Genomic DNA, 22891 nt, shown 5'->3' on the forward strand with positions numbered 1-22891 from the left:
TCTTAGTTTAGTTCATGGTGATAGATATGGGTCTAGTTTTAATCTTTGGCACACTGAAATACAGTTTTTCCAACACCATTTATTAAATAGCCTATCTTTCCTCCAGTGAGGGTGGTTGGCTCCTTTGTCAAAGATGAGGTGAATGAGTATGTCTGGAGTTGTTTCTGCATCTTCTAATCTATTCCACTGATCTTCAGGTCTGTTTATTTGCAAGTACCATGCTGTTTTATCACAGTAGCTTTGTAGTATACTTTCAAGTTGAGAATTGTGATACCCCCTGCCATGTCTCTGTTGCCTAGAATTGCTTTTGCTATTCTAGGTCTATTCTGTTTCCAAATGAATTTTTGGATTGTTTTCTCTAGTTCTGTGAAGTATTTTGTTGGAATTTCAATCAGCATTGCATTAAATCTATATAGTAGTTTTGGAAGTATGGCCATTTTCACTATATTGGTTCTTCCTACCCAGGAACAAGGGACGTCTTTCCATTTTCCTGTATCCTCCTGGATCTCCTTTTTCAGAGTGCTATAGTTTTCATTGTAGAGTTCTTTTGCTTCCTTTGTTAGATTGATTCCTAGATATTTCATTTTTTGGATGCAATTGTAAAAGGAATTGTTTCCCTAATTTCTCTCTCAGTGAGTCTGGTATTTGTATGTAAGAAGGCAATTGTTTTTTGAGTGTTGACCTTATATCCACCTACTCTACTGAATCTGTCAATTAAGTCTAGAAGTCTTTTGGCAGAGTTTTTTGGGTCTTCTATGTAAAGCATCATATCATCAGCAAATAATGACAGTTTCACTTCTTCCTTTCCTATCTTTATTGCTTTTATTTCTTTCTCTTTTCTAATTGCTGTGGGTAATGTTTCCAGAACTATATTGAATAGGAGTGGTAAAAGTGGGCATCCTTGTCTTGGTCCTGATTTTAGCGTGAAGGTTTTCAGTTTTTGACCATTTAGTATGATGTTGGCTGTTGGTTTTTCATAGATAGCTTTAATCAGGTTGAGATAAAAACCTTCTATTCCAAATTTCTGTAGGGTTTTTACCACGAATGGGTGTTGGATTTTGTCAAATGCCTTTTCTGCATCTATTGAGATGATCATATGGTTTTTGTCCTTGGCTCTGTTAATATAGTGTTTAACATTTATTGATTTATGTATGTGGAAACATCCTTGCATCCCTGGGATAAATCCGACTTAGTCAGTGTATATGATCTTCTTGATGACCCTCTGTATTCTGTTTGCCAGTATCTTGTTGAGGATTTTTACATCTATGCTCATTAGGGACATTGGCCTGTCATTCTCTTTTTGGGTTGGGGCTTTCTCTGGTTTTGGAATCAAAGTAACACTTGCTTCCAGGAATGAATTTGGAAGTATTGCTTCTCTTTCAATTTCCTTGATGAGTTTAAAGAGTAATGGCAACAGTTCTTCTTTACATGTCTTGTAGAATTCAGCTGTGAAGCCATCAGGACCTGGGATTTTCTTTATTGGTAAATTTTTTATTACATTTTCAATATCACTCATTGTAACTGGGGTGTTTAGAATTTTTATATCTTCTTCATTTAACTTTGGAAATTTGTATGCATCTAGGCATCTGTCCATTTCTTCTGTGTTTTCCATTTTATTACAGTACAAGTTCTTAGAGTAGGTATTGATGATCCTCTGGATTTCTGTTGGATCTGTTGTGACTTCACCTTTTTCATTCTGAATTGCATGGATTTGAGCCTTTTATTTCCTTTTTCTGATAAGGTTGGTTAAAGATATATCAATTTTATTTATTCTTTCAAAAAACCAACTCTTTGATTCATTGATTTTTTTGTATCATTCTCTTAGTCTCCATTGCATTGATTTCTGCTCTGATCTTTATAATTTCCTCTCTTGTACAAGCTTTGGGTTTCTTATGCTCTTCTTTTTCTAGGAGCTTGAGGTTCTGCATTCGATTATTTATTTGAGTCCTCTCTGTTTACCTAATATGGACATTCACTGCTATGAATTTGCCATGTAGAACTGCTTTCATTGTGTCCCATAGATTCCTGTATGTTGTATTGGCATTAGCATTTACTTGTAGAAACTATCTAATTTCTTCTTTAATTTCCTCTGTGACCCATTGGTTGTTCAGGAGGGTGTTATTCAGTTTCCATGTGTTTGTGGGGGTTTTGCGGTTTCTTATGTTATTGATCTCCAATTTTATTGTACTAGGGTCTGATAATATACAAAGGGTAACTTCAATTCTTTTACATTTACTTAGACATGTCCTATGAGCTAGCATGTGGTCCATTTGGGAGAATGGCCCATGTGCAGCTGAAAAGAATGTGTATTCTGATTTTGTGGGGTGGAACACTCTGTAAACATCTATTAAGTCCATTTGTTCAATAGCTTGGTTCAGTTCTAGAATTTCTTTGTTAATTTTTTTATCTGGATGATCTGTCTATTTCTGATAGTGGGGTATTGAGGTCTCCCACTACAATTGTATTAGTGGTTATTTGGTTTTTCATGTCCATTAATACTTGTTTTGTATAGTTGGGGGCATTTGTATTTGGTGCATATATATTTATGATTGTCATCTCTTCCTCTTGAATTGTTCCCTTCACAAGGATGTAGTGACCATCTTTGTCTCTCTTAATTAGTTTTGGTTTGAAATCTACTTTGTCTGCAAATAAGATTGCTACCCCTGCTTTTTTCTGGGTTCCTGTCGCTTGGTGAACTGTTTTCCATCCTTTTGCTTTCAGTCTATGAATTTCTTTTTCAGTTAGGTGTGTTTCTTGTATACAGAATATTGTTGGATTTTGCTTCTTAAGCCATTCTGCCAGTCTATTTCTTTTGATTGGTGAATTGAGGCCATCAACATTGATGGTTATAATTTATAGATATTGACTCATCTTTGTCATGATTTTTCATTGTTGTTGGCTCTTTTATATTTTATTTTTCCCCCTTTCCCTTTAGTTTCTTGCCTAGCATGGTAGCTTCCCTCTGTTGGCCTCATTTCTTTTTCTAGGATATTGTTTAGAATTGCTTGGAGTGCTGGTTTGGTGTTCATGAAATTTCTCAGGTGTTCTTTGTTGTGGAAATATCTAATTTCCCCATCAATTTTGAAAGATAATTTTGCAGGATACAACAGTCTAGGATGGAAGTTATTTTCTTTTAGGGCTTGAAATACTTCACTCCAAACTCTCCTTGACTTGAGGGTTTGTGTTGAGAAGTCTGCTGTGATTCTGATGGGCTTGCCTTTGTGGGTGATTTGTTTCTTTTCTCTAACTACTTATAGGATTTTGTTCTTCTGTTTGGTTTCTGGGATCTTGACTATTATATGTCTAGGTATAGTTTTTTTTTTTTGATCGTGGCTAGTTGGAGTTCTATATGCCTCACTTATCTGTATGTCCAATTCTCTACCTCTGTCTGGGAAGTTTTCTGCTATTACTTCTGTGAACAGCTTTTCTTATGTCAATTGTACTTTCTCTTGCTTTTTCATGGACTCCTATCAGTCTTATGTTATTCTTCTTTGCATCATCTAGCAGTTGCTGGATTGATTTCCCATGGTCCCTTACTATTTTGAAGTAATCTCTGTTTTCATGGTCATTAACTACAATCCTATCTTCTATATCTGATATTCTATCTTCACATTCCCTTAATTTGTTGTGCATACTTTCAATGGAGTTTTTAATCTCCTGGATATCTGTTTGAATCTGTTTCATAGATTCCATTTCTTTCTTATGTTGGATGATCATGGTTTCCCTTTCTTTCTTATGCTGGGCATTCATGGCTTCCAGCTTATTTCTGAGCTCATCTATCTTTTTATCTGTTTCTGTTCTAGAGCCTCTAATCATGTCTTTCACTCTGTTCACCATCTCTCTAGTTATCTGGGAAATTATTTCTGTTTTGAATTTTTCTAGAGCCTCATTCATCTGTTTTGTTACTTCTTGTGCTATCAGTTCAGGGTGTCCAGGTGGTTGATTATCAGACTTTTCCACCTCATTTTCCCCCAGAGTTTGCCTTTGGTGGGGTGGAAGTCTGAGTTTGTGCCTTGCTTAAATGTCTTCTCATTTTTGTTTTTGGTACTGTCCTTGGTTTAATTCCTGGGTTGATACTTCAAAACTGCTTATTGTAGTATCTTTGTTACTTGTATTTAGAACCCTTATGGGATGATTGCTTCTCAGAGGTGTCTTCTAGATATAGCTGGTCTTTAGGTTTTGAGTCTCTAGTGACTCTGAGGCTAACTCATTTTCGTTATACCAGGAAGGACAACTGATTAGATCAATCACAACACCTTAGCCCAAGTGATACAATCAGCTACACCATAGCATCAAGTACATCTTAGAAAATGACAATTTGTGGTAGTTATTAATCTATCACCTTTAACTGTGTGAATTAAATGGAAATTGAGGATCAATCCAACATATGTTTATAGTGAATAAACTCTTCAATATAGCAACTTTACCCTTCAGGATGGGGAGTTAGAAGGAGTTGCAGAGGGACAGATAGATAGGTAGAATGATAGGGGAAGGTTAGCAGTGAGGCCAGAGGACACAGGCAAGAGAAGGAAAAAAAGAGTAAAAGAAAAATAAAGTAGAAATCCAAATTAGGGCGAGAACAGGAACAAAAAGAGAGATGAACAATGTGGGACAACAAGAGATTGAGTGTGAGAGAGAAAGGAAAGAGAAAAGAAAGAACAAAAAAAGAGAAAAATAAAAATTTGAAAAGAGTAGGAAAAAAAATTTAAAATAAGAGTAAAAAAAAACCAATAAAAATAATTTTGAAAATAACAAATAAAAGTAAAAATGAAAATGAAGGGCCTCCTTCAGGGTATGTCTCTGCTCTCACAATAGACAATGTGGTCAGCAGTGTGCAGTTATATGTCAGTGAGTCTCAGCAAGCCAGTTGCAGACCCTTGAGATTCAGGCAGATTTCTGGGTGCAAGTCCCAAGTTGAGCTCCCTGTCCTCCTGCAGGTTTGAACTCTGCAAAGTTGTACTGCAGATTTCAGCTGCCCTTCCCCAGATTCCAATGGGAGGTGAGGATCCCTCTAAGTTACCAACTGTGGTGGTCTGGTGTGCCTTTATTGCAGAGATTCTCTTCTCTTTTCCAGTGGGCTTCAGTTTTCATCAAGGAGCCTGAGAAAGGCCCTCTATCTGTTGTTCATTTCTGCTCTATCTTCTGGAGCTCAGGGCAATGGCCTTTATGCCTCCCTGTGCCTTTGTAGTGTGGAACCAGGTAGCTGCACAGCCAAGAGGCCAGAGGTGGAGGGGGCTTGTAGGCACCCACGTGGCTAAGCTGGGCACTGTGGGTGTGGCGAGGGGTCCTCACTATCTGGCTGGTTGCTGGGGGTGTGTGGCAAGAATTGGATGGAGCAGGGCTCCAGGCAGCCAGGGACCTCTCCGGCCCACTGTCTAAGCTGAGCATATCCTATTAAATTGGAGATCTTTTCAATTCTAAACATTGTAATGCAGAGAAAGGTTTTTACAATGTAACCATGATCTCTGCAGCACTCTGCCTTTCAACTGAGCCGGGAGTCATTATCATACAGTGCCTGCCATCAGGAAGCTGTAGGAGAGAGCCAGAGGAGGGAGGGGACAAGGAGAATAGCCCCACAATGGTTAAACTAGACTAGGCTGAAAGCCAGATTTCATCACATTGAGGAAGAAGGTGTATGCCCAGGGCACATGGCTATGTCACTTATATGAAAAAATTTGCCAAATGGCTTAAAGACAAACCTGTGGTGCTCTAGTTCATTGACTGGGTCCTTCCAGCTATATCCCAAGTGTTCTTCAACAACCCCATCAGTGGGATCCTGATTGTGATAGAACTTCTGGTGGGCTCTCAGTGGCTGTATGGGAACAGTGGTCTCCACTCTGACAGGCCTCTTGCTCAGCCAGGACAGGTCAGCCATAGCAATTGGGCTCCATGGCTACAAGGCCACACTGGTGAGGATACTCATGACTGTCTTTTCAGACAAGGGAAACTATTTCTGGTGGCTGTTACTGCCAGTATCTGTTATGTCCATGACTTGCCCCGTTTTCTCAAGCACATTGAGCTCAGTGTTTAGCAAGTGGGATCTCCATGTCTTCACTATCCCTTTCAATATGGAATTGTCGATGTACCTTTCGGCCACAGGACATTACAATCTATTCTTTCCAAGTCAACTGATCACACCTGTAAACAGGGTTTCTAACATCACCTGGTGTGATCTCAGTGTCCTGGAGTTACTGAAGTCCCTGCCAGTGAGGGTCAGTCAGATATATGGCTGTAATATCCCACGGGCAGGGTGCACTTTCCTGGGCTCCTCCCCACTTATGTGCCTGCATGCTGCAATTGGATCATTGCTGGGGGTAGTAGCAGGACTCAGGCTTGTAGCTCCCTTCAAAGACATTTACTCTGGACTCTGGAGTTTCAACAGTTCCTGGCCTGCATCGCAGTTGGAACAATAGCACTCACCTGGCAGGCCCACCTCCTGGCTCTTACTTGTGCTCTGTTCACACCCTATCTTGGAGGCACCTTGACAAATCTGATAGCTCATGTTGGATTGCCATCTTGTACCCGGCCCTCCTGTGTGCCCACACTACTGTTCCTTTTGGTGACCACAACAAACTCCAATATCTACAGGATGCCCCTCAGTAAAGTCACTTATTCTGAAGAAAACCATATCTTCTACCTACAAACCAACAAAAGAATACTTGACAGCCCTTTGTGAGAGCAACCCCACCCCAGCCATGGTCACAGACATTTCTGATAACTGCTCCAGTTGACTTCCAGGGTCTCAGCACACTTATTCTAAAATGTAATCACATCACCCTCATTTCTTAGACCATGTGTCCTACATACAATTTAAGATTTTGTTAAGGTTTCTCTTTTTATTTTGCTGTTTTGTTTTATTTTGTCATAATGAGGATTGAACCCAAGGCCTTCCTACTGAGTTATAGCCTCAGCTATTTTTTATTTTTTATTTTGAGACAAGGTCTCAATATGTTGCCCAGATTTGTTTGAAACTCACAGTCTTCCTCCTTCAGCCTTCCAAGATGCTGGGATTATGGGCATATGCCTCCTTGCCTGGCTAGTTTCTCTTTTTACACAGTTTAAGTACAGGGTTTGTGTATGTGCACACACACACGTGTGTGTGTGTGTGTGAGTGTGTGTGTATCAAGACCAAGTGGGGAGCACAGAGGAGGTGAGCCACTCCCAGTGAACAGGAGGAGGCTTCCCAGCTACCATACCACACCTACCAGCACAGAGGAGGTGAGCCCTGTGGGTAACATCAGCAAATACCATCACCCCCAACTCCAACCCCCATCCCTCACCCCACATTGAACTGAGAAGACATGTAAACAAGTTTCAAAACCAGACTTTCAGATCACCTAAAAAAACCCCAAATGGAAATGAAATGGAACAATCTGATACTCAACCACCTGGACTCCCTGAACTGGCAACAAAAGACGATCTGGAAAAAATGAAATCAGAAATAATTTCTCAAATAACAGGAGAGATTGTGCCCATAGTGCAAGACATGATCAATAAATCTAGAGAGGACACAGATAAAAAAATAGAAGAGCTGAGGAACATGATGGAATCCCAATATATGAAACAAATGGAATCCATAAAACAGATACAAACAGATTTCCAGATTAAAAACTCCATTGAAAGTCTACACAGCAGAATGAACCAATGTGAGGACAGAATTTCAGATATAAAAGATAAGACTGCAATTAGTAACCAGGAAAAGAAAAATTGCTTTAAAATTATGAGGGACCATGAGAAATCAATCCAGCAGCTATTAGATGATGCAAAGAAGAATAACATAAGACTGATTGGAGTCAACGAGGAAACAGGAGAGAGTACAGATGACATAAAAAAAACTGTTCACAGAAGTGATGGCAGAAAACTTCACAAGCAGGGGAAAAGAACTTGACATACAGATAAGTGAGGCATATAGGACTTCAACTAACCTTCATCAAAAAAAAACCCTACACCTAGGCATATAATAGTTAGGATGCCAAAAACCCAACAGAAGAACACAATTCTACAAGCAGTTAGACAAAAGAAACAAATCACATATGAAGGAAAGCCTATCAGAATCACAGCAGACTTCTCAATGCAAACCCTCAAGGCAAGAAGACCTTGGACTGATGTATTTCAAGTCCTAAAGGAAAACAGCCTCCAACCCAGATTGATGTACCCTGCAAAACTATCTTTTCAAATTGATGGAGAAATTAGATACTTTCATGATAAAGAGCACCTTAAGAACTTCAAGAATACCAAACCAGCACTGCAAAAAATTTTAGACAATATCCTAGGAAAAGACAATGAGCATCACAATCCCAGGAAGCCCAGCAGAATGAATCCGTTGGGTGTGACAAATGAAACGTAAAGGGAGAGAATCCAACAAAAAGAAAAAGTCATGAAAAGGCTTCTAAAACTTTTAACTTCATCCCCTAATGAGTGTATAATTCAATCTTGTTATTGCACTGATTAGTATTTTTCAGATTCTAGTGTTGCACAACTTGCCTTGTGCTGTACTGGCTATTTATCATCTTGTGTCTACTTTTTAATTAGATTGTCTATTAATGAGCTGTAAGAGTTTTTTATATATTCTAGTCATAGGTTATAGGCATTGTAAATATGGTCTGTTTAAGGACTACTTTTCATTTTAATGATGTCATTTAAAGTTCTAAATTTTGATGGAATATCATTTATCAATTCTTTTCTTTTATACATCGTGTTTTTTGTATCCAAGGAAATTCTTGCTTACCCTAAATTCAGAAATATTTTCCCTTATAATTTCTTCTTAAAGTTTTATAGTTTTAGGCTTTCATATTTAGGTTCATAGATCCTTTCAAGTTATTTTTATGTATAAAAAATAAAAGGTTGAGGTTAATTTTTTATATACAGATACCAGGTGTTCTAGTGCCATTTGCTGAAAACACTATCTTTTCCTCTGCTCTTAAATTGAGTTTATATTCCATAAAATGTTAATGTTAAATAATCTTTCAAAACTCAGTGGACCATATATGTATGGTTCTATTTCTAGATTCTCTGTTTTATTCCAATGATCTCTATGTCTTTCCTTATACCAACACTACCTTGATTACTGTAGCTTTAGAGGAACTCTTAAAATTAGGTACTAAACATCTTCCAACACTGTTTTTTTATTCTTTCTCTTTTTACTTTTCCAGGTCCTTTGTACTCCTGCATACATTTTAAATTTCCATATCCAATTCTTCATTTATAACATGTATACATAGACCTGAATTTTTATATATACCTCGTGTTTTCTAATCCTGCTAAATTCAAATACAAGTTCTAGGGGCTCCTACAGATTTCTTAGTATTTTCTCTGTAGATGATCATTTCATCTACATATAAAGATTTTGCTTCTACCTTGTCAATCCTATCCTAATTGTGTTATTTTATTGCCAGACTTTTTTTGTTTAGGCCTATGTTTCAAAGTTCAATGGACAGATGAAGAGTAGACATATCTGCCCTTGTTCCCCACCTTAGGGAGAAAGCATTGTATCTTTTCCATTCATATAAGGTGTTTTTGCTGGAATTATGGAGTACAGGTCTTTGATCTCTTGAGAAGTTTCTGTTCTACTTCTAGTCTCCTGATAGCTTTTACCATGAACAGCTGTAGAATTTAGTCCAATACTTTTCCCCCAACTACTGACAGGATCATATGGCTTTACCCTTTCCTCTGTTAAAATGATGACTTTTGGGGGTGGATCTTCCAATGCTGAACCAAACACTGCCATCCCTATAACAAAACCACTTTCTACATCCTGCCAGATCAGACTTCTAATAGTTTGTTTTGTTAAACAACTTTCTATCTACGTTCATACTTTTCTCTTCTATTGTCTTTATCCAGTTTTAGGATTAGCACAATGTTGATTTCCTAAAATGAGGGGAGAAGTGTTCCTTCTTTTTTCTGCTTTAATTGTTTGATATAATTTATCAGTTAAAATGTATATGAGCCTGCTGTTGTCATATAGGTAGGTTTTCAAGCTAGGAATATACTTTCTTTAAGAGGTGCTATTCAAATTTTATATTTCCTCCAGAGTTAGTTTCATTAATTTGTCTTCCAAGGTACTTCTTAGAAGTTGTCAAATTTATTTCAAAAAAGATTTTGGTAATATGCTTTCTATATCCTTTTAAATTCTGTAAAATCTGTGGTAATGTCTCCTAGATCTTGATATTATAATTTTTAAAATGTAGAATTGATATTGTGTAATAGGAAATAAAGGTCTAAAGGAGCCGGGGAAGTGGGAGGGTTAGGGGAAAGGAAAGAAAGGAAAAGAAAAAAATGGAAACAAAGTCTTTGCAAATAGGGAAGGGTGGAGGGGGTGAAGGGAGGGCAGGGGAAGGGGAAAAAAATAAGAACCAAGATTACTCATGTAATTGTACAAGATCCCAATGATGAATGTAACTGTATTTTATACCTAAAATGTACCAATAAACTTAATGGGAAAAAAAGAGTCCATGTTAATTAAGCATCAAATGAGCCTGATGGCCTCTGTACTTGTGTAAAGGACATTCAGTGCAGCTATGTCAATAGTCCACTGTGACCAGTAAGTAGGACCAGCTACCTGAGTGTATGAGCAATGTAGCACAAGGTCCTACACGCAGAAAGGCCTTGTGCTTTGGATTTAATTCTCTGCAGATGTTGCCTTAAAATTCTTGATAATTTTATCTTTGAGTTTGTGATTTTATAAGTGAAATCCTATGGAAACAATGGAGCATGTGCTGTCAGCTTAGAGCCTCAGCTCATCTGCAATTCTGACCTCCTCTAGCTGGGCCCTGCCTCTCAGTTCCTGGCTCCTGGTGTCAGGAGCTCCACCAAGTCTCCCCTGGCATTCTCCCCTTACCTTATGGCTACAGTTGCAGTTTGGGGTGGCTCAGAATCCTATGGGAAGGGGAACAGAGAGGCCTAAACTTGCCAGATGGTACAGTTTCTTAAAAAAAGTAATAAGTCCAAATTTTGTAAGTGAAAACTCCTGACTCCCTTGTAAAAAATCAAAACATATTTTTGGCTATGTGAAACTTCTATCCCAAGAATAACTTGCTCTGTTTTATTGTCAGCTCTGCTCTGGGTGATGGAAAACATTGTTCAGACCTAGCAATGACCTCCTTCATTTATGGACTAATTTGAAGATAATAGAATATTAATTTATAAAATTACTAATTGTGGTGAATAGATTTCTCCCAAAAGTTATTCCTCATGTGAATTTAACATTTGAAATAAATTTTGAATACACAACTCTCTTTAAGTAATAGTTCACAAAGTCCTTGGAACTTTGGTCTGTGGATGTTTTCCAGAATCTCTGTGGGCTAGTTTCTTATTGTGCTAATATTTATAATATGACAATATCTGTAGCATAATTAATAAGAATGTGTTTCACCAGAAGTAGTTTTGCTCTTGTTTTTCTGTTCTTTGTATTGTTTTTAGAGAAAGAAAGGTCTTTTGCCTTCTGAAGATTTAATGTTATGAGTAAAAGTTTCTCCAAGCTATTCTCTCATTTATCTAGAGGTACTACTACCCTAAGAAGCAATACATTTTCATAGTATTCTGGTATTTTCTCAAACTGCACTGTCCATTATGGTAACCACATGTGGCTACTTATATTTTGATTAAATTAGTTAAAATTAAATGAAATTTAATATTCCATTCCTCAATCACATTAGTCACATTTCAAGGGCTCATGGGCAGTACTAATTTTCAAGAGCCTATCATGGGCATCTCTTCCTTACTCAGTAATCAGTGGTATAATATTGGTAGCTATAGAGTATCTGCACCATGGAAACTACATGCAGATTTGAGTGCTTTTTTTGCTTTGTTCTGTTGTCATTGTTATTGTTGTTGTTTTAGAGTCAGATGTTAAACTTTTATAGTACACCACTGTAAATAGCAATATGTGGCTAGTGGCTACCATACTGGGTAGCACTGAATATTTCTATCACAAGAAGTTCTATTGCACAGTGCTACTCTAGAAAGTGTAGTGGCTGGGGTACCTCCAGTCATGACATATGAGAAAGAAAACATAATTATGTCAAAGGAAAACTTCTTGGTTCAAAGGAGGAGAATATAGCTGTGGTGCTGTCCTTCCTGCATCTCCCAACATCAGGCATCTTGAAGTCCCAAAGCCAACTTGCCTAGGTCCAGCCAGGCCCCTGATCTACTTGTCAAGACTTGGCTATCCTTGGCAGTTTAATATAGTCACAGAGATTTATATTTCCAACAGTACCCAAGTGGTTAATATGATACTATTTTATTTTATTTTATTGGTACATTTTGGGTATACAGTATAATGACATTCATCATTGGAAATTTGCACATTTACATAATCTCTGTTGGTTCTTATTTTTTCACTCTTCCCCTGCCCTCCCTTCAATCCCTCCATCCCTCCCTATTTACAAAGACTTTGTTTGCATTTTTTCATCTTCTCATATTAATTCCATTCCCTTCTTTCCTTTCCCCTACCCCTCCCACTTCCCTTTCCCCTTTTCTCCTTTTCTTCCTATTTCACATTGTCTATTATACCTTTTAGTCCTTATTTACACTTTCAGTCTCTCACACTAGAGAAACTATTCAGTATTTACACCTGTGTCCTATTTATTTCACTTAAGAGTATCACCTCAATCTGCTGCCATTTAGCTATAAATATCTCTAATTTCTCATATTATGATGCTATTTTAAATGGAAGAAAAAATTAAAATTTGAGTTAACTTTTCTTTCCCCCCCCATTAACTTTATTGGTACATTTTAGGTATGCAATACAGTTACATTCATCATTGGGATCTTGTACCATTACATGAGTCTCTTGGTTCTTATTTTTTTTCCCCTTCCCTTGCCCTCCCTTCACCCCCTCCACCCTTTCCTATTTGCAAAGACCTTGTTTCCATTTATTTCCTCTTCTCATAGTTTTTCCTTTCCCTTTTTTCCCTTCCCCTACCCCTCCCAATTCCCCTGCTCTTTTAGACCCTTTCTTCCTGTTACACAATATCAGTTATACATTTTTTAAATTACAATATTAAGATCTAGGAGACATTACCACGGATTTTACAGAATTTAAAAGGATATAGAAAGCATATTACCAAAATCTTTTCTGAAATAAATTTGACAACTTCTAAGAAGTAACTTAGAAGACAAATTAATGAAACTAACTCTGGAGGAAATATAAAATTTGAATAGCACCTCTTAAAGAAAGTATATTCCTAGCTTGAAAACCTACCTATAGGACAACAGCAGGTTCATATACATTTTAACTGATAAATTATATCAAACAATTAAAGCAGAAAAAAGAAGGAACACTTCTCCCCTCATTTTAGGAAATCAACATTGTGCTAATCCTAAAACTGGATAAAGATAATAGAAGAAAAATGTATGAACATAGATAGAAATTTGTTTAACAAAGCAAACAATTAGAAGTCAGATCTGGCAGGATGTAGAAAGTGGTTTTGTTATAGGGATGGCAGTGTTTGGTTCAGCATTGGAAGATCCACCCCCAAAAGTCATCATTTTAACAGAGGAAAGGAGAAAGCCATACGATCCTGTCACCAGTTGGAGAAAGAGTATTGGACTAAATTCTACAGCTGTTCATGGTAAAAGCTATCAGGAGACTAGAAGTAGAACAGAACCTTCTGAACAGATCAAAGACAGGTACTCTATACTTCCAACAAAAACTCCTTCTATGAATGGAGACGATACAATGCTTTCTCCCTAAAGTGGGGAACAAGGGCATATATCCCTACTCTTCATCTGTCCGTTAGACTTTGAAACATAGGTCTAAACCAAAATAGTCTGGCAATAAAATGACACAACTAGGATAGGATTGGCAAGGTAGAAGCAAAATCTTTATATGTAGATGAAATGATCATCTACAGAGAAAATACTAAGAAATCTCTAGGAGCCCCTAGAACTTGTACTTGAATTTAGCAGGATTAGAAAACACAAGGTATATATAAAAAATCAGGTCTGTGTATACTTGCTATAAATGAAGAACTGGATATTAAAATTTAAAAGTTATGTAGGAGTACAAAGGATTCAGAAAAGCCAGAAAACAAAAACAAAAAACAGTGTTGGAAGATATTTAGCACCCAATTTTAAGACTTCTTCTAAAGCTACAGTAATCAAGGCAGTGTTGGTGTAAGGAAAGATATATAAATCATTGGACTAAAACAGAGAATCTAGAAATAGAACCATACATATATGGTCCACTGAGTTTTGAAAGATTATTTAACATTGGCATTTTATAGAATATAAACTCGATTCAAGAGCTGAGGAAGAGATAGTGTCTTCGGCAAATGGCACCAGAACACCTGGTATCCGTATATAAAAAATTAACCTCAACCCTTTTTTCCCATACATGAAAATAACTTGAAGGGATCTATGAACCTAAATAAGAAAGCCTAAAAGTATAAAACTTCAAGAAGAAATTATAAGGGAAAATATTTATGAATTCAGGGTAGGCAAGAACTACCTAGGATACAAAAAACATGATGTATAAAAGAAAAAAAATTGATAAATGAGATTCCATCAAAATTTAGAACTTTAAATGACATCATTAAAATGAAAAGTAGTCCTTAAACAGACCATATTTACAATGCATATAACCTATGAGCAGAATATATAAAGAATTCTTAGAGCTCATTAATAGACAAGCCAATTAAAATGTAGACATAAGAAGATGATAAATAGCCAGTATAGCACAAGGAATGGTGTGCAATTCTAGAATCAGAAAAATACTAATCAGTACAATAATAACATTGAGTTATGTACTCATTAGGGAGATGAAGTCAAAAGTTTTAAAAGCTTGTCATGACCTTTTCTTTTTGTTGGATTCTCCCCCTTTGTGTTTAATTTGTCACACCCAGTGGATTCATTCTGCTGGGTTTCCTGGGGTTGTAATCCTCATTGTCTTTTCCTAGGGTATTGTCTAAAATTTTTTGGAGTGCCAGTTTGGTATTCATGAAGTTCTTGAGGTGCTTTTTTTGCATCAAAGTATCTTATTTCTCCATCAATTTTGAAGGATAGTTTTGCAGGGTACATCAATCAGGGTTGGAGGGTGTTTTCCTTTAGGGCTTGAAATACATCACTCCAAGCTCTTCTTGCCTTGAGGGTTTGCATTGAGAAGTCTGCTGTGATTCTGATGGGCTTTCCTTTGTATGTGATTTGTTTCTTTTCTCTCACTGCTTGTAGAATTTTATTCTTCTGTTGGATTTCTGGAATCCTAACTATTATATGCCTATGTGTAGATTTTTTTTGATTAAGGTTAGCTGGAGTCCTATATGCCTCACTTATCTGTATGTCAAGTTCTTTTCCCCTCCTTGGGAAGTTTTCTGCCATCACTTTTGTGAACAGTTTTTTTATGTCATCTGCGCTCTCTCCTCTTTCTTCATTGACTCCAATCAGTCTCATGTTATTCTTCTTTGCATCGTCTAGCAGCTGCTGGATTGATTTCTCATGTTCCCTTACAATTTTAAAGCAATTTTTCTTTTCCTGATCACTAATTGCAATCTTATCTTCTATATGTGAAATTCTATCCTCACATTGGTTCATTCTGCTGTGCAGACTTTCGATGGAGTTTTTAGTCTCTTGGAAATCTGTTTGTATCTGTTTTATGGATTCCATTTGTTTCCTATGTTGGGATTCCATCATGTTCCTCAGATCCTCTATTTTTTAATCTGTGTCCTCTCTAGATTTATTAATCATGTCTTGCACCATGAGCAAAATCTTTGCAGTTATCTGCATAATTATTTCTGATTTCATTTTTCCCAGATCCTCTTTTGTTGCCAGTTCAGAGAGTCCAGTTGATTGAGTATCAGAGTGTTCCATCTCGTTTCCCTCTGGGGTTGCTGAGGTGATCTGGAAGTCTGTTTTTGAGGCTTGTTTATGTGTCTTCTCCTTTCCACAGGGCGGGGGGTGGTGGTGCTTCTGGTGCCCATGTGGCTCACCTTCTTGGCCCTAGGAGCCTGGGATGGCAGTGGGGAAGCTTCCTTCTGGGTGCTGGGACCAGCTGAGCTTCACTCGAGTTTCAAGATTTTTATTTGAGGGCTGGGGATTTAGCTCAGTGGTTTTGGTGCCTGCCCCGCAAGCACAAGGTCCTGAGTTTGATCCCCGGTACCAAAAAAAAACAAGAAAGAAAAAGATTTTCATTTGAAAAGTTAACACAGAGACTGGTTTCTGGCATTCCTGCCCAGTCTCAGCTCTCGAGAAGAAATTTTATTATTTTATCTGAATTCTGTGTCTCCCTGTATTTCTTTCCAAGATTTCTGCAACATTTGGTGCATTGGCCAAGAATTGGGAATGAATAGCCCTTTTGGGCATCGGCCCAAATGCCACTGCAGAGAGTGGCTCTCTGTCTCCTTGAGAGGAAAGGCACACCCCTGGGACTAATTTCCTAGGCTCCCCAACAGGACACAGAGTCCTGCTCACTGGCAGAGGATCGCCCGAACCCGAGGAGACTACAGAAGAAGGACTGCTGCTCTTGGTGTCTCATCTGTCTCTTTCCTTTGCTGGGTGTATGTAGGTCCCAGCACCCAGAAGAAAGCTCCCTGCCTCTGTCCCAGGCTCCTAGGGCAGAGAAGCTGAGCCAGTCCCAGCACCCAGAAGGAAGCTCCCCCACTGCCATCCCAGGCTCCTAGGGCAGTGAATCTCAGCTGGTCCCAGCACCCAGAAGGAAGCTTCCCCACTGCCATCCCAGGCTCCTAGGGCCAAGAAGGTGAGCCACATGGGCACCAGAAGCACCACCACCCCCGCCCTGTGGAAAGGAGAAGACACATAAACAAGCCTCAAAAACAGACTTCCAGATCACCTCAGCAACCCCAGAGGGAAACGAGATGGAACACTCTGATACTCAATCAACTGGACTCTCTGAACTGGCAACAAAAGAGGATCTGGGAAAAATGAAATCAGAAATAATTATGCAGATAACTGCAAAGATTTTGCTCATGGTGCAAGACATGATTAATAAATCTAGAGAGGACACAGATTAAAAAATAGAGGATCTGAGGAACATGATGGAATCCCAACATAGGAAACAAATGGAATCCATAAAACAGATACAAACAGATTTCCAAGAGACTAAAAACTCCATCGAAAGTCTGCACAGCAGAATGAACCAATGTGAGGATAGAATTTCACATATAGAAGATAAGATTGCAATTAGTGATCAGGAAAAGAAAAATTGCTTTAAAATTGTAAGGGAACATGAGAAATCAATCCAGCAGCTGCTAGACGATGCAAAGAAGAATAACATGAGACTGATTGGAGTCAATGAAGAAAGAGGAGAGAGCACAGATGACATAAAAAAACTGTTCACAAAAGTGATGGCAGAAAACTTCCCAAGGAGGGGAAAAGAACTTGACATACAGATAAGTGAGGCATATAGGACTCCAGCTAACCTTAATCAAAAAAAATCTACACATAGGCATATAATAGTTAGGATTCCAGAAATCCAACAGAAGAATAAAATTCTACAAGCAGTGAGAGAAAAGAAACAAATCACATACAAAGGAAAGCCCATCAGAATCACAGCAGACTTCTCAATGCAAACCCTCAAGGCAAGAAGAGCTTGGAGTGATGTATTTCAAGCCCTAAAGGAAAACACCCTCCAACCCTGATTGATGTACCCTGCAAAACTATCCTTCAAAATTGATGGAGAAATAAGATACTTTGATGCAAAAAAAGCACCTCAAGAACTTCATGAATACCAAACTGGCACTCCAAAAAATTTTAGACAATACCCTAGGAAAAGACAATGAGGATTACAACCCCAGGAAACCCAGCAGAATGAATCCACTGGGTGTGACAAATTAAACACAAAGGGGGAGAATCCAACAAAAAGAAAAGGTCATGACAAGCTTTTAAAACTTTTGACTTCATCTCCCTAATGAGTGCATAACTCAATGTTATTATTGTACTGATTAGTATTTTTCTGATTCTAGAATTGCACACCATTCCTTGTGCTATACTGGCTATTTATCATCTTCTTATGTCTACATTTTAATTGGCTTGTCTATTAATGAGCTCTAAGAATTCTTTATATATTCTGCTCATAGGTTATATGCATTGTAAATATGGTCTGTTTAAGGACTACTTTTCATTTTAATGATGTCATTTAAAGTTCTAAATTTTGATGGAATCTCATTTATCAATTTTTTTTCTTTTATACATCATGTTTTTTGTATCCTAGGTAGTTCTTGCCTACCCTGAATTCATAAATATTTTCCCTTATAATTTCTTCTTGAAGTTTTATACTTTTAGGCTTTCTTATTTAGGTTCATAGATCCCTTCAAGTTATTTTCATGTATGGGAAAAAAGGGTTGAGGTTAATTTTTTATATACGGATACCAGGTGTTCTGGTGCCATTTGCCGAAGACACTATCTCTTCCTCAGCTCTTGAATCGAGTTTATATTCTATAAAATGCCAATGTTAAATAATCTTTCAAAACTCAGTGGACCATATATGTATGGTTCTATTTCTAGATTCTCTGTTTTAGTCCAATGATTTATATATCTTTCCTTACACCAACACTGCCTTGATTACTGTAGCTTTAGAAGAAGTCTTAAAATTGGGTGCTAAATATCTTCCAACACTGTTTTTTGTTTTTGTTTTCTGGCTTTTCTGAATCCTTTGTACTCCTACATAACTTTTAAATTTTAATATCCAGTTCTTCATTTATAGCAAGTATACACAGACCTGATTTTTTATATATACCTTGTGTTTTCTAATCCTGCTAAATTCAAGTACAAGTTCTAGGGGCTCCTAGAGATTTCTTAGTATTTTCTCTGTAGATGATCATTTCATCTACATATAAAGATTTTGCTTCTACCTTGCCAATCCTATCCTAGTTGTGTCATTTTATTGCCAGACTATTTTGGTTTAGACCTATGTTTCAAAGTCTAACGGACAGATGAAGAGTAGGGATATATGCCCTTGTTCCCCACTTTAGGGAGAAAGCATTGTATCGTCTCCATTCATAGAAGGAGTTTTTGTTGGAAGTATAGAGTACCTGTCTTTGATCTGTTCAGAAGGTTCTGTTCTACTTCTAGTCTCCTGATAGCTTTTACCATGAACAGCTGTAGAATTTAGTCCAATACTCTTTCTCCAACTGGTGACAGGATCGTATGGCTTTCTCCTTTCCTCTGTTAAAATGATGACTTTTGGGGGTGGATCTTCCAATGCTGAACCAAACACTGCCATCCCTATAACAAAACCACTTTCTACATCCTGCCAGATCTGACTTCTAATTGTTTGCTTTGTTAAACAAATTTCTATCTATGTTCATACATTTTTCTTCTATTATCTTTATCCAGTTTTAGGATTAGCACAATGTTGATTTCCTAAAATGAGGGGAGAAGTGTTCCTTCTTTTTTCTGCTTTAATTGTTTGATATAATTTATCAGTTAAAATGTATATGAGCCTGCTGTTGTCATATAGGTAGGTTTTCAAGCTAGGAATATACTTTCTTTAAGAGGTGCTATTCAAATTTTATATTTCCTCCAGAGTTAGTTTCATTAATTTGTCTTCTAAGTTACTTCTTAGAAGTTGTCAAATTTATTTCAGAAAAGATTTTGGTAATATGCTTTCTATATCCTTTTAAATTCTGTAAAATCCGTGGTAATGTCTCCTAGATCTTAATATTGTAATTTAAAAAATGTATAACTGATATTGTGTAACAGGAAGAAAGGGTCTAAAAGAGCAGGGGAATTGGGAGGGGTAGGGGAAGGGAAAAAAGGGAAAGGAAAAACTATGAGAAGAGGAAATAAATGGAAACAAGGTCTTTGCAAATAGGGAAGGGTGGAGGGGGTGAAGGGAGGGCAAGGGAAGGGGAAAAAAAATAAGAACCAAGAGACTCATGTAATGGTACAAGATCCCAATGATGAATGTAACTGTATTGCATACCTAAAATGTACATTAAAGTTAATGGGGGAAAAAAAAATCTTGAAACTCTGCATCTGTCATGGTATTTGTTTTCATCTAGTTAAAAGACCAAGCACACTAATTTAGTAGAATAAACCTCTTTAAAATCATAAGATTTCCATGGTCACCTAGCAACTGTTGTCTACAAACTAATATGAGATTTCTCTTACAGATATCTGACCTAATCACAGGTGCTACAAGAGACCTAAGGCTGGAAGTGACTGCTCTTGAGGAAAAACTCCACGAACCCCATATTCGATACACTGAAGAATCTGCGTCAAAGAAAACAGAAATTGAAAACCTTAAAAATTTAGTTGTAGAATTTGAATCTCGCTTGAAGAAGGAATTTAACAACAATGATTCAGTTTCTCAAGACGAGGAAGGAAATGAAACAGAAGTCAGATGAGCTGTAAAGAGTAACGCTAGTGCAAACACAACTGATACAGCGATTTAACCAGTCCCAGGAAGAGGTAGGAAGCTGTTACTAGTACCTGTGCAATTAGTGTAAGAGCATATGTTCTTTTGATAAACAAATAAACAAACACAAACATGAAAGATAGCTCCTTGTTATGGAAAGAGCCCTAGATTGTTAGTCCGGCTCCTGAGAGAGCATCAGGGCTCTTAAGTAGGCAACATAATGTCTGTGGACTTGGCTTCCTTTTGTGTAAGATGAGGATAGGGAACTATGTAATGTCTAAAGTTTGATTGGTGCCCAGTTCTGTGTTGCAAATAACTATGTACAACTTCTAAGACTAGAAATATTTATATATTTATTATGTCTTATTTGTTTGAACATTGAATCTTTGTTTAAAAAAACGGTCAAGGCACATATTAAGTTTTTAAAAAATCAGATAAATAAAGATGGTTTTACTTTAATGTTTTACATTTCTACCAACCTAAACTTACAAGGTAATTTATATACTTTAGTCTTATTTCTTATATATGTGTGTTTTTATTTTATTAGCAATGTTTTTATTTAGATTGGAGTAAAATTATTTTCATATGAAAACGTTTTTTCTAACAGAATCTTATTTCTGAAATTGCTAAGCAGTTTAGAAATAGTAGAACAATTAATTTGTTCCCTGCTTGACATAATGTTACATTATAACGCTTGATCCCATTTATCAGTACAGAAAATAAAGGCAAGTGGAGGAAGATTCTGAATGCTACTTGAAAGTAATATTTTTGTTGATTTTACTGACATCTTAATAAAAAAAAACAGGAAAGTGCTAGTATTAATATCAATTATTAACAATAAATAGACCATGTTCTTGCTATATTTAAATTACCAACCATAAATATGGAGTGAACCTCTTATAAGATAAAATATGGAATGGCCAAAATATTAGGTCAAAAATAATGCCTAAGGCAGCTCTATAAAGTTGAAATTATTTACATGTTACAGATGAGAAACTTATTTTAAAAGGTGGAATAATTTCCATAAGATCACACAATTTGGCAGAGCCAAGATTCAAATTTGACTCGCTATGGTATGGTGTTTCCTCTTTCAGGAAATGTATTCTGGTGATTCTGTTTCTAGATTTCAAGGTGACCTCAAGTTTAACACACACAATCGCTTGGCCTCATTCATTCATTCATTTGGTCTTTTAAAGTGGAAAACAAAACAGTAAACACACTCCTTAACTACTGCAGGTGGTGAGGAGGTCAAGTGACTGGGTGTCTTGTGTGGGTCAGAGCGGCACAGCCTCCCCATGAAAGGGAGTCCTTTCCAGTGGAGCATATGCATGGACTCAACTCCACTGCAGGAATGAAGCCGAAGAGAGATGATGCTGATTGCCACAAGTGAGACAGCAGGTTAAAGCAGCGAAAGGTCAAGGCAACTAGACTAGCAGGTCTGAATTCCAAAAGGACTGGAAATTTAGAAAGTAAGGAATAACTGAACCAGGGCCAAGTAGAAAGTGCAGATGAGGAGTCAGATTCAGAAAGTACACATTATCATGTATCTAGTAAGTAGCTAGGTAGGCACTATGATGTAATTATGAGCAAAACATATCTACCATTTCCTGCCTTCAGAGAGAAACTTAAAACTTTGCATGAATGAGTAAATTAACCTACAGAAAAATTATCTGAATGTAAATTTATCATATGAAAAACATAGACTAAATGCTAGACAACTTGCCTTGAGAGCCTGGATTCATTACTTACTGCTACATAACAGATTACCCCCAAATTCAGCAGCTTCAAATAAGAAACATTTATTATCTCATCAGTTTTGTGGGTTGGGAATCCAGTGTGGCCTAGTTGGGTGCCTCTGGTTCAAGATCTCTCATGAGCTGGGTGTCAGGGTGTTCACAGGCAGCAGTCTAATCCAGAGGGTCTACCAGAAGAGGCTCAGCTTCTGGCTCATAAATGTGGTTGTTGGCAGGGTTTATTTTCTCACAGATTGTTGAACTAGGAACCTCTGGCTGTTGTCCAGAGGCCTCCCCAATTCCTTGCTACAGGAACCTCTCCACATTGCCTCTCCAAGTGTATCAGCTGGCTTACCTCAGGCCAGTGACTAACAGAGAAAGAGAGAGACTTTCAAGGCAGAATCCTCAGTCTGTTTTGTAACCCAGTCAAAATATGGCACCCACTACTTCTGCTGTATTGTATTTAGGATAAATGAGTCAATAAGTCCCACTCACACTCAAGAGAAAGTGAGTACACCAGGTGTAAATATGAGGACAGCAGGGGTCACTGGGGCCATTTTAAAGCCTTCTAAACACGGAGCCTCTGAAGATGATTTTAGCAAGAGAAATCAGAATAAAAGTGAAGAGTGGATTTCTTTACCAGTCTAAAGGAGCTACATGTGGAGCTCATCCTGCTCATTAGTTGTGGAAGGAAGCCATAAATGAGGTTTCATTGCACACACACACACACACACACACACACACACACAGGCTTTTGAAAGCTAGAAGATGTTAGGTTAGTATATAAGTGATCATTAATCATTACTAGAGAGGAGAAAAAGATTATCCTGAAAATTTTTTAAAAAGC

At 37.4% G+C, this 22891-nt stretch overlaps 1 protein-coding gene and 1 pseudogene across 1 annotated transcript in view; both read left to right on the forward strand.

Annotated features, from left to right (window-relative positions):
- The window catches only part of Lekr1 (leucine, glutamate and lysine rich 1), a 218895-nt gene that overhangs the window by 183558 nt on the left and 12446 nt on the right, over positions 1-22891 (forward strand). The window contains 2 exon segments of the mRNA XM_087186421.1: positions 20067-20269; positions 20271-20364. Coding sequence (XP_087042547.1) covers positions 20067-20269; positions 20271-20364 — 297 coding nt within the window.
- On the forward strand, positions 5922-6762 carry LOC106010321 (urea transporter 1 pseudogene; annotated as a pseudogene).

Source organism: Heterocephalus glaber, unplaced genomic scaffold (genome assembly GCF_053883595.1).
Source record: "Heterocephalus glaber isolate CG9 unplaced genomic scaffold, H.glaber_assembly_v1.0 deba00001504, whole genome shotgun sequence".
NCBI classification, from domain to species: Eukaryota; Metazoa; Chordata; class Mammalia; order Rodentia; family Bathyergidae; genus Heterocephalus; species Heterocephalus glaber.